Source organism: Callorhinchus milii, unplaced genomic scaffold (genome assembly GCF_018977255.1).
Source record: "Callorhinchus milii isolate IMCB2004 unplaced genomic scaffold, IMCB_Cmil_1.0 Scaffold5, whole genome shotgun sequence".
Classification (NCBI taxonomy): domain Eukaryota; kingdom Metazoa; phylum Chordata; class Chondrichthyes; order Chimaeriformes; family Callorhinchidae; genus Callorhinchus; species Callorhinchus milii.
The window spans coordinates 34,511,718-34,523,229 of record NW_024704746.1 but is presented as its reverse complement, the minus strand read 5'-3'; the positions used below and the strand labels follow the sequence as shown (position 1 = coordinate 34,523,229).

At 44.0% G+C, this 11,512-nt stretch overlaps 1 protein-coding gene across 7 annotated transcripts in view; it reads left to right on the top strand.

The window, feature by feature from the left end:
• The first annotated feature begins 1,102 nt into the window (after nt 1-1,102).
• Nucleotides 1,103-11,512, top strand: part of LOC103179811 (ubiquitin carboxyl-terminal hydrolase 15) — a 48,374-nt gene continuing 37,964 nt past the window's right edge. For 2 of the 7 annotated variants that reach the window (XM_007895260.2, XM_007895258.2), the window contains exons 1-3: nt 1,111-1,241; nt 8,970-9,097; nt 10,646-10,776. In XM_007895260.2, coding sequence (XP_007893451.1) covers nt 1,117-1,241; nt 8,970-9,097; nt 10,646-10,776 — 384 coding nt within the window. In that variant the 5' untranslated portion in view covers nt 1,111-1,116. Of the gene's footprint in view, nt 1,242-7,800; nt 7,951-8,969; nt 9,098-10,645; nt 10,777-11,512 lie in introns of all 7 variants that reach the window. The other 5 variants (XM_007895259.2, XM_042335198.1, XM_007895263.2 and 2 more) reach the window with 5 other exon arrangements.

Sequence of the window (11,512 nt, the reverse complement as noted above, 5' to 3'; positions counted from 1 at the left end):
AATTCTTCAGTTTATGGTGTAAAAGCTAAGACCAAGATAAATGATATCAAATGTTGAGTATTGAAACTTGCTGATACCTTTCTAGGGCACCAGGTGTGCTGCAGAGCAGTGTAAATGTTGGGCAACAGGAGCACACAGACTTCCAGCAACTGGTTGGAGAGCTTTTCCAACTGGTTTTGGAAGATCTTGAGAGAAGATGACTGACAGGGATCCTCATAGAGGTGCTTAAATGGGAATAAAACAAGTAAACCAGATCAATACTTTAGGATACAAGACAGCAGAACAAAATACATGGACTTGGAATTGTAAACGGCAATTTAAGAAGACACTAGGAAGATTATTTTCTTTATTCAGTGGGTAATCAATGATTGGAACAGGTTACCAGAAAATGTGGGTCAGGCCAAGACATTGGCCTCATTTAAAAAAGTTTAAAACTGTCAGGATTGTATGATGGGTATTCTGGAGGAATGAGATTTGATGTGCCGAAAGGCCTTCTTCATCCAAACCAATCTTGTGACCCTGTGACTCTTGAAGGGGTATGTGGGACTGAAAGAACAGCTTGCTCTGAAAGCCGGTGCAGACGGGATAAACTGAATGGCCTCCTTCTGTGCGGTATTATAATAACTGTATTTGGGGAAGAAACCACTGGTGCCTGTTGGCAGGTCTACACTGGTCCCCGTGGGCAGGTCTACACTGGTCCCCGTGAGCAGGTCTACACTGGTCCCCGTGGGCAGGTCTACACTGGTCCCCGTGGGCAGGTCTACACTGGTCCCCGTGGGCAGGTCTACACTGGTCCCCGTGGGCAGGTCTACTCTGGTCCCCATGAGCAGGTCTACACTGGTCCCCTTGGGCAGGTCTACACTGGTCCCCGTGGGCAGGTCTACACTGGTCCCCGTGGGCAGGTCTACACTGGTCCCTGTGGGCAGGTCTACACTGGTCCCCGTGGGCAGGTCTACACTGGTCCCCGTGGGCAGGTCTACACTGGAGCTTGTTGGCAGGACTCCACTGGGTGGTGCTGGGAGGACCAGGCGCTGTGGGGAGGACTGCTCGGGCGCGGTGCCGGAGGGGCAGCTCTTGCCGCCCTCGCTGGCTGTATCGGCGGTGCGGCTTCCCGGCATGCCCGCCCGCCCGCGCCTGTTGGTGCTGCTGAACATGGCGGAGGGCGGAGTGGCCGATCTGGAGACGCAGAGAGGAGAGACGGCGGCCCTCATGAAGACGCCGCTCAAGAAGGGGGACACCTGGTGAGGAGGAGGAGGAGGAGGCGGCGACCGAGTCCGGAGAGAGGGAGAGAAACCCCGGGCGTGGGGTGGGGTGGGGAGGGAGGGAGGGAGCGGCGCTGTCAGGCTCCGGCACTGGGGCCGGGGAGCGGCTGCTGAGCGCCGGCGACAGGGGAGGAGAGGCCGGGCATCTAGAGCGGCCGCAGCCGGCGTCTCGCCCCCGCCATCCTCTTGCAGGGCCGAGGCCAGGCCGGGTTGACATGGGGAGGCGAGGCGCTGTTTGCAGCGGCTGCCTGTCCCGGGAGAGAGAGCGCAGCTTCTTCCTGCAGAGATTCAGATGGGAACCGCTGTGAGGGGATCTCTCTCTGGGGCTGTGAGGGGGTGTCTCTCTGGGGCTGTGAGGGGGTCTCCCTCTGGGGCTGTGAGGGGGTCCCTCTCTGGGACTGTGAGGGGTCTCTCCCTGGGGCTGTGAGGGGTCTCTTCCTGGGGCTGTGAGGGGATGTCTCTTAGGGCTGTGAGGGGTCTCTTCCTGGGGCTGTGAGGGGTGTCTCTTAGGGCTGTGAGGGGGTCTCTCTCTGGGGCTGTGAGGGGGTCTCTCTCTGGGCTGTGAGGGGGTCTCTCTCTGGGGCTGTGAGGGGTCTCTCCCTGGAGCTGTGAGGGGGTCTCTCCCTGGGGCTGTGAGGGGGTGTCTCTTAGGGCTGTGAGGGGTCTCTTCCTGGGGCTGTGAGGGGGTGTCTCTTAGGGCTGTGAGGGGGTCTCTCTCTGGGGCTGTGAGGGGGTCTCTCTCTGGGGCTGTGAGCGGGTGTCTCCCTGGGGCTGTGAGCGGGTGTCTCTCTGGGGCTGTGAGGGGGTCTCTCTCTGGGGCTGTGAGGGGGTCTCTCTCTGGGGCTGTGAGGGGGTCTCTCCCTGGAGCTGTGAGGGGGTCTCTCCCTGGGGCTGTGAGGGAGTTTCTCCCTACGGCTGTGAGGGGGTCTCTCACTGGAGCTGTGAGGGGGTCTCTCCCTGGGGCTGTGAGGGATCTTTCCCTGGGGCTGTGAGGGGGTCTCTCCCTGGGGCTGTGAGGGGGTCTCTCCCTGGGGCTGTGAGGGGGTCTCTCCCTGGGGCTGTGAGGGGGTCCCTCTCTGGGGATGTGAGGGGGTCTCTCCCTGGGGCTGTGAGGGGATCTCTCCCTGGAGCTGTGAGGGGGTCTCTCCCTGGAGCTGTGAGGGATCTCGCCCTGGTGCTGTGAGGGGATCTCGCCCTGGGGCTGTGAGGGGGTCTCTCCCTGGGGCTGTGAGGGGGTCTCTCCCTGGGGCTGTGAGGGGTGTCTCCCTGGGGCTGTGAGGGGTGTCTCCCTGGGGCTGTGAGGGGTGTCTCCCTGGGGCTGTGAGCGGGTGTCTCCCTGGGGCTGTGAGCGGGTGTCTCCCTGGGGCTGTGAGCGGGTCTCTCCCTGGGGCTGTGAGCGGGTGTCTCCCTGGGGCTGTGAGCGGGTGTCTCCCTGGGGCTGTGAGCGGGTCTCTCTCTGGGGCTGTGAGGGGTTCTCTCTCTGGGGCTGTGAGGGGGTCTCTCTCTGGGGCTGTGAGGGGGTCTCTCCCTGGGGCTGTGAGGGGGTCTCTCCCTGGAGCTGTGAGGGGGTCTCTCCCTGGGGCTGTGAGGGGGTCTCTCTCTGGGGCTGTGAGGGGGTCTCTCCCTGGGGCTGTGAGGGGGTCTCTCCCTGGGGCTGTGAAGGGATCTCTCCCTGGGGCTGTGAAGGGATCTCTCCCTGGGGCTGTGAGGGGGTCTCTCACTGGAGCTGTGAGGGGTCCCTCCCTGGGGCTGTGAGGGGTCCCTCCCTGGGGCTGTGAGGGGTTCTTCCCCTGGGGCTGTGAGGGGTTCTTCCCCTGGGGCTGTGAGGGGTTCTTCCCCTGGGGCTGTGAGGGGGTCTCTCCCTGGGGCTGTGAGGTGTGTCTCCCTGGGGCTGTGAGGTGTGTCTCCCTGGGGCTGTGAGGTGTGTCTCCCTGGGGCTGTGAGGGGTGTTTCCCTGGGGCTGTGAAGGGGGCTCTCCCTGGGGCTGTGAGGGGGTCTCTCCCTGGGGCTGTGAGGGGGTCTCTCCCTGGGGCTGTGAGAGTTCTAGCCCGGATCATTGTGAGGATTGGCCACTTCATGTCACTGAAGAGTCAGAGGAGCCACTTATTACTCAGATTTACCAGAACATTATCCGTTCTCCTCTTTGAAGGTGATGAAATCAAACTGTCTTTGCGGGTTAAGTCACTTTGAAGAGTGCCCCTGATATGGTAATTTTTCTGAGGTAAACACACTGTATACCATCTATAACCTGAACAATACGTTACCAGGAAGGCTGGTAGAAGCCAGGACACTGGATTCAAAAATGTAATTTTTGAAAGAATAATCTGTTTTATGTGAATTAATCTTGTGAAGTCACATTTTGCATTGCACTTCTCACTCCTGAGGCTGACTACTCACAAGTTGCTACCTCCGAGATGTTTTATTTTGTGGTTCCCTTTGCTTGTCATATGATGTACTGCATACTGATTTAGATTCTTGCCACCATGCATGTTTTGTATTGTGTTAGACTATCCTAGTGCTAATTTTATTTATTTTAGGATAAATGGAACAATTGCCTCATCTTTGTTGATCAATCAGTACAGAACAAATCTTCTTTGTGTATTTGTGAAATGGAGAAGATTGACTGTTGAAGTATAATAATGCCCGTTTGAGGGGAAAAAGAATAAAATCAACCCATGAAGTTACACTTATATTGTATTTTAAAAATGAATGGCTACAAGGGTGTGGATAAACTTCTCCAATCGCATATAGCCATTGCATATGTGCACATTGTGATTAGATTGTGTGCATATATAACCACCTTTCACTTGACAAGCGATCTTTAAGAGGGGACCTGATAACAACATTTAAAATTCTAAAAGGGTTCAATAAGTTTAGCATAAGTAGTCTGTTCTCACTTGATAGAAAGTCTGTAACCAGAGGACATAAGTGTAAAGCAGCAACTAGGGGATCTAAAAGAGAATTTAGAAGGAACTGCTTCAAGCAGAGGGTAGCGAGATTGTGGAACTCGCTGCCCGAAGCATTGGTTGGAGACAATAACATAGATGCATTTAAGAGGAAGTTAAATATACACACGATGGTGAAGTGAATGGAAAGATATGGGAGGAATAAGGGCTGGGTGGAGACTCATGGATTATAAACGCTGACACAGACTGGTTGGGCCAAATTACCTGTTTCAACGCTGTACAATCTTATGCAAATTGCTTCCCTATTACATAACTGAGAACTCAATAATCTGTATAAATACTTAATTCTTCATGTAACTACAAACAATCATTGTTGTGACTAAAGTGTGTCTATCTTATTCAGTATTAGCTTTCTTTGGTATTGTAATTTCAATTTATATAAAATTGTTGTATGTATAATGCACTCAATTATAAGACAGCGATCATGTGAGAATTCAGATCATGCCTGGATAACTTGAGCTTTAAACATCTGATCTCCTTAATTAAATAAGTTTTATAGCTCCTAGGTATCACAAATTATTTATTCAGCTGCAAGTGCAAGTACAGTGAATCTAAACCTGCAATTCTATTGCTCTAGCATCAAACGTGTTTCCATCAAAAAGGGTAGTGTTGTATAACGGGTGTGCCTTGACCATCACTGATATTGGCATAGTTTATCTCTTGTAAACCTCAGTTGTAAGTGTATTCTTCATACTGCAAAGCTTAACTGTAGTTTATCCTCTGAATATATCATGAACTGCAAGACAGACCATCAGCAGAGCAGGGGTGAGGGATCCTTCCTACTCAGCTCTTGTTAACCCTGCAAGGAAAGGTCCTGATGGGTAGGATGGTCCTAACTGGATAAGCACTGAGAAGTTTGCCAAGGTATGGCAAGTCTTAGCTGATTAAAATAACTAATCTCGTCTCTCGCCAACCTGTGTCTTCATACTTTCTGGGATCGGATAAGCAGAGTGTGACCCTGCAGGGGGTAAGTGCGTATTCCATTCCAGACGCAGGAAAATTGCCATGCATATGTGGAATACATATGTGGAACTCTGTCTGGTTCCAAAACTCTTAAACACAGTGGTAGGTTTTGGCATGTGTCTGGCATCTGGCTGGCAAAAAGCAATTGCACTATAAATGACATGGATAGAGATTATGTGGCCAAATTATGAGCTTCAAATACGAATTTCTTAAATTTATATTTGCATTTTTAAAAAAATCCTACCATTACAGAAAATCATTCACATATTTCCTTCATAGCTCAATGCTCATCAGTTAAAATTGAATGCTAACATTTTGTACAGCATTCAATGAAGTCACGAAGTACATCCACCTTCTCTGCAAAAAAGGTCTGTTATTAGTCATGATTATAACACTTTAAAACTGCACTATTGTGTAATAAATGAACAACGGGCACTTGTTGATGACTTTTATGTTAAGTTTGGTCTTGCATCACAACTTGCTTCGTTCACTGAGCTCCTTATTAATAATACGTTTTTAAAAATTATTGGATGAGTATTGTAACTACTGTTTGCCAAAGGTACTTCTCTGGTGAGGAGAGAAGTTGGCAGGTATTTCTAACAAGTGTTACAAATAATATGTGAAGCATGTAGCTGATCCAAATGCCAAGTTGCATTCTAAGTGTTATCATATTGCTTGAGATGCCCAAATCATTGACTATAGAATTTAAGTTCAACTAAGGGTGCCTTATAGTTCTGAAAGACGTTTTGCTCGAAACCTGCGATTGTCAAATTTCTTCTAAAAATGGTATGGCAATGCAGAAAGTGAATTGATATTGGTTTGCGATATGCCTATACCAGGGCATGAAATGTTGACTTTGCTGAAGTACAGTGTAAGGTTCAGAAGAGATGCATTGGTGAAATTCTACATTAGTAGGATCGTTTGTAGCGCTGAGTTTATTCGAGTGATGTTTATTCGTGTCATTGTGACACCAGCTAATAATATTGACTGAATTATATAGTAAATTCCTAATGCAAGATAAAAATGTTAAGACCATCATGAAAAAGTCATCACAATGAAATTATGTGGTTCTCATTGAGATATTGATTCAGCATCAACACACAAAGTAAATCTGGATCATGATATAATCTTTTGGCACAGATACACAGCACTGAATTTGCTTTGCCTACAAAATACACAGTCACTGCCCTTTACAGTAAATTCTGGAAAGCCCTTTCCGAAGTTCTCTCGAGGTGTTGTATCAATTGCAAGGATTTAGAATTATTTAACTTTAAGATCCCCAGGTCAGTGATTTAATTCAATTTTATATCATGTGTTTTAACATAAGTGGATTAGGTAAATTTTCTCCCTCCTTTTTACCTTTTCTTTTCTTTCCTAAGTGCCATGAAGGATCTTCAAATAAGAAAGCCAATCTCCCTGTGGGTAAGAGTCAGGTGTTTGTTTGGTGCCTCTCCATAGTCAAATAGTTAGGATTAAGAATGAACCATCAGGAGGATTGTGGACACAAACTTGCATTCCACCATTGCTTTAAGCAGTGTTTTAGGACTCTGCCACTATATGGTATCAAGCCCATTAATAACCTTTCTGAAAGTCAGATTGTTTCAAAGAATTATGATCATATTCACTTGGGTCTCCCAACTAGATATTAAAGTGGTGAGTGCTAGTTACCTCTTGATAGTTGGCTGAGTTAACAATAACTCAACAGTGTTTGGAAGCTCAATTAACATTGAAATGCCATCATTAACCGTAAGGTAATTGTATGGTTTCAACTGACATACATATTAATTTTGCTCTTCTGCATTGTCAAGCTAGGTAACCTTTCCAGACAGTTTCTTGATGCCATCTGTACTCTTTAAACAAGACATCCCAGAGGCTGTATCGTAATTGCGATTGATTTAATGAGTCATATAGCCAGACTTTGTAAGCCACAACTTATTGTACACTCTACCAATCCTGTACACCATTCGTCCTAGGCTGTATTTTCACTGTTGTGGAATCTGTTGTGGTTGTCATTTACAAAAAAGTTGTGCTTGGTATTTTACTCCTTACAGCATTGGTTATCAGGGAAGCAGGACTGAATCAAAGGAGATCAAAATGGAACACTAATAAAAAAAAAGTTAAGATTGCTGAAAATAAGTAATTATAAATCTGCAATGCCTCACACTCTTACAGACAAGTGGGCTTTTAGAAGTACAGTATTCACAGGCTGCTTTGGGGGGTTTCCTTGGCTAGACTGAACTTAAGTCTTGCAAGATACGTTATATAGTATGTGATTATTAAGGGATTGTAGTTTTAAGCAGACACTGTTCTGCTTAGTACTGTGAATTACCAGAACCATTTAGTTTTGTCCAACTAAGCAAAGTGATATTTCTTGGAAAATATACATCATAGTCACTTTGTAGTGGGGGGGAGGGGGACAAAAAGATGACATTTTGCCTTTCTTGTTCAGATCTGTGCCCAGGAACTTCCTTTTCAAATTTCCTGTGATAGTCTTGTTGCTACGATTTCTCCAACTTTTTCATAGGAACCTTATATGCAGTTGTAGATGAAGATAAAATGTTTAAAATCAGCAAATTCCCATAGCTTTTGTTTGGTTGTTCCCAAAACAGGAAGTGATGCAAAAGAACTTCCTGGGCACATCTGTGAAGAAGAAAGGCAAAATGGCGTCCCTTTGTGTCCATAATCTAAAAGAACTATCTACGATTTCTGACGCTAATGAATTTGCTCAGTTGGACACAAACAAAAATTAAATACAATGGGTAAGTAGCCTTTCAGCATGTCTCATGTCTTCCTAACAGAGCGTAGAGGCTCAGTGGTTAGAGCACACGCCTCGCAGGCGAGGGGACCTGGGTTCTATTCCGTGCTTGGCGAAACGTTGGGCAAGGTTCCTCACTCCACACGCCTCTGTTTACCTAGCAAATAAGTAGGTTGTTAGTCGATTGTCAGATCGCTTTTCCGGGGGTAATAATCACTTCCAAAAAATAAATAAATAATAACTTTGTCAATCCATGACTGTTTGTGTGACACTGCTGTGCGCAATTGGCTGCCGTGTTTCACCCACAAAATATACAGTCAATTCACTGTACAATGTATTCCATGAAGCGCTTTGAGACATCCCGAAGAAATAATAAGGCGCTATATAAAATGTAAGGGTTATTATTATAACATCCTAATTTTGCATATAATAAAAGATTCAAACACTCATGGTTCGGTAGAGGATATTATGGGTTAGATATAGGAAGAGCCAGAGTTTTTGCTTACAATCTACTAACTTCACAAGAGCTAAGTTTGATGCTCCAATTTTGTTTTATTTTTGTAGTAGTAGGGACAGGACCACTAACAGTGCTGAGTATGTCACTGAAATTTGAACTTGTGTCCTAGACGTTAACATGATGTGCGTTTCCCTCAATTTATTTCCCCTTCTGCTGAAGGTGCTAATTCATCCTGAAGTTTGGTTACACAATTGCCAGTAGCCTCTGGTGCATTGCTAAGTGATAAGCATTTACCTGTGAACTCCGCCCACCTTCCACCCACCCACCACCCCATCCAGCCTAGGAACTCTGAAGTCAATTATAATGTCCCTGCTAGGGATCTGAAATGAGATCAGCAAACAGTACACACTAGGAAGGAATCTGGAATCTCATTGGTCTGAATGACTAGAAAGATGCTCAGGTTCTGAGAAGCATAAATGATAATTTGTAAATCTTTAATCTATTTTGTGCTCAGTAGCATTTAAACATTTTGCCATCTTTAACAATCTTTTTAATTGCCGTTACAGGTACCTTGTGGACAGTCGTTGGTTTAAACAGTGGAAGAAATATGTCGGTTTTGACAGCTGGGACAAATACCAAATGGGAGACCAAAATGTTTATCCTGGTCCTGTTGATAATTCAGGGCTCCTTATAGGTTAGATGACTTGTTCAATTAACCAATGCATTACAGCAATGTTTTTATACTAGTTGAGAAGTTTGTTACTTTTATGGTATTAATGATTCAAAACAGTTTATTACAAATTAAACAGTGTTTAACTAACAGCTTTATTAACTATCCTGTCTGAAAAAATGTATTTTTTTATTTGTTTAAAATGTACAGTTGGATCTAATTTGCAAGAAATCTGTCTTTATTGAGGGTGTCTACTTTAAAATTATTCAGATATTACTTTGTATCAACTCATGAAATTGCTTGTTCTGTACAGAATCCAAATGAAAAATTATTGTGTTGCACAGTATGATTTAGTGTATAAAAATGTCAACATGTACTGATTTGACAATATTAGGAATGAAGAGAAATTAAATAGGATTAGTGAATATTTGGCTCAATTCTTAACTTATAGCGAGAAATCCTTTTTTTTATTGTACAAGGGATCTGTTTCAGTGATTTGCATTGACAGGAGAATATGATTGTGTCTTGGAGTGGAGCTACTGATTTTAATGGGTAAAGATGTTGGGAGTAGCAGAAGAACTGACACTTAGAAAATTCAGTGCCAGTGACTGTACAATGAAAGCCAACTGGCAATGAAATTTCTCAGGGTTGAATATAGAATAATAGATTCATAGAATTAAACAGCACAGAAGGAGGCCATTCGGTCCACTCTCCCGTGCTCTCCCTATAGCCCTGCAAATTTGTCCTCCCCAAATATCTATTTACTTCTCTCTTGAAAGTTGTTATCGAATCGACTTCCACTACCCTTTTAGGCAATGCATTCCAGATCCTAACAACTCGATATGCATACTTTCATCAGTAAGGCATCCACTCTTATCAAATCTCAGCATGTCATGCTGCACAGGAGGAGGCAATACTCACATATAATGTTGAAATAAGGATTCTTATACACAAAGAAAGAACTGTTTCAGAACATTTTTTGAGCAGGACTTTTTGATTAAAAGTTATTCCTGTAGACTTTGTACCGTCTCATGAAATTGTGAAGAAATGAACTATGAATATCAGGCAGTGACTGAGGGACAGATTTTATTCTATGTGGTGTGTGCTGCCCCGAGGAACTTTTTTTATTCAGATAAAAAAAATCTTTGAAATCTCACTTTTGCAGATCAAAATACCTGGGATTATTATATCACTGTATGATGAGTCAGAGATAATATCTAAGCAGTAGATTTAGATAAAACTTCTTTATTTACATAATTTTTTAAAACCTCGGAGGTTTACACAGAGACCCAAGAAGGAACTAGAGTACAATCTTCTAACTGAATGCCTAATTCTCAGATTGTATTCTATAAATTAAATCAGAAAAGATTAAAATGTTCTGGTCTTGCACAAATAGATCAAATGCTAAATTGACTGATCATTTCTAGATTGACAATACATTGTTTTTTATGCAACAGTAAATGATTTAGTAGGTTAGGATCGTTACTCAGGTCATTTATTCATTCATCTGAAGTCTGCCGTACTTTACTTTCTGTGTTTGTTGAAAGCAGCCTTTTATATTGTTCGTCACAGATAGTGATTCACAGTCCCTGAAAGAGCACCTTATAGATGAACTGGATTACATATTGGTACCCACGGAAGGCTGGAATAAATTGGTCAGCTGGTATGGATTGTTGGAATCCCATGAACCGATTGCACGCAAGGTACACAGTTTATTGCAGTATAAATGTGCAGGGCAGTGTTAGAATATTATGCTTATGAGATGACCTGATCATTCTGACTATATTCTATCAATGAGTACCGTATCCTATTTATTTTCAAATGGGTTAGGCTTATGGTGCCTAATGGGGCATATTGTGTAGTACAATACAATTTACTTTTATATGCTGTTTTTCACGTCAGGAGGACATCTCAAAGCGCTCCACTTTGGTTATAATTGTGTGCACCTGATTAAAGACGATGCTATTTTAAATTGTGCTTAATACTATTGTAAATTTGGATATCAGCTGTTCTGCATATTTTTTGTAAATAAATACAGATGCATATGTTATACAGTAATTTTATAACCAGATACATGTTTGGTAAACGGTGTCGAGGAGGGTTTACTCCACAAGTGAGAATACTTAAATAGTGAGGGAGATGTGCAGTTCCCGATCATTATTGTGATGAATTCTGTTTACAATTGACTAAATGTTCTTAGAAGTGACAACAGTAAAATCAAAATATATATCAATATAAATGATATTTTAATCTGAATTAATTTGCTAACAAGATGGAGAACAGTCAAACTCCATTATGATCTCTAAGTAGCAATTCGTCAAGTACAAGCTTGGATACAGAAACCCAGCAGACTATTGGTCCCTGGTTGAGATCAGTTAACTGAGATTACACCCTCTTGAGTCTTTGTTGGAGTGATGTGTGTTTGATAATATGGAGCAG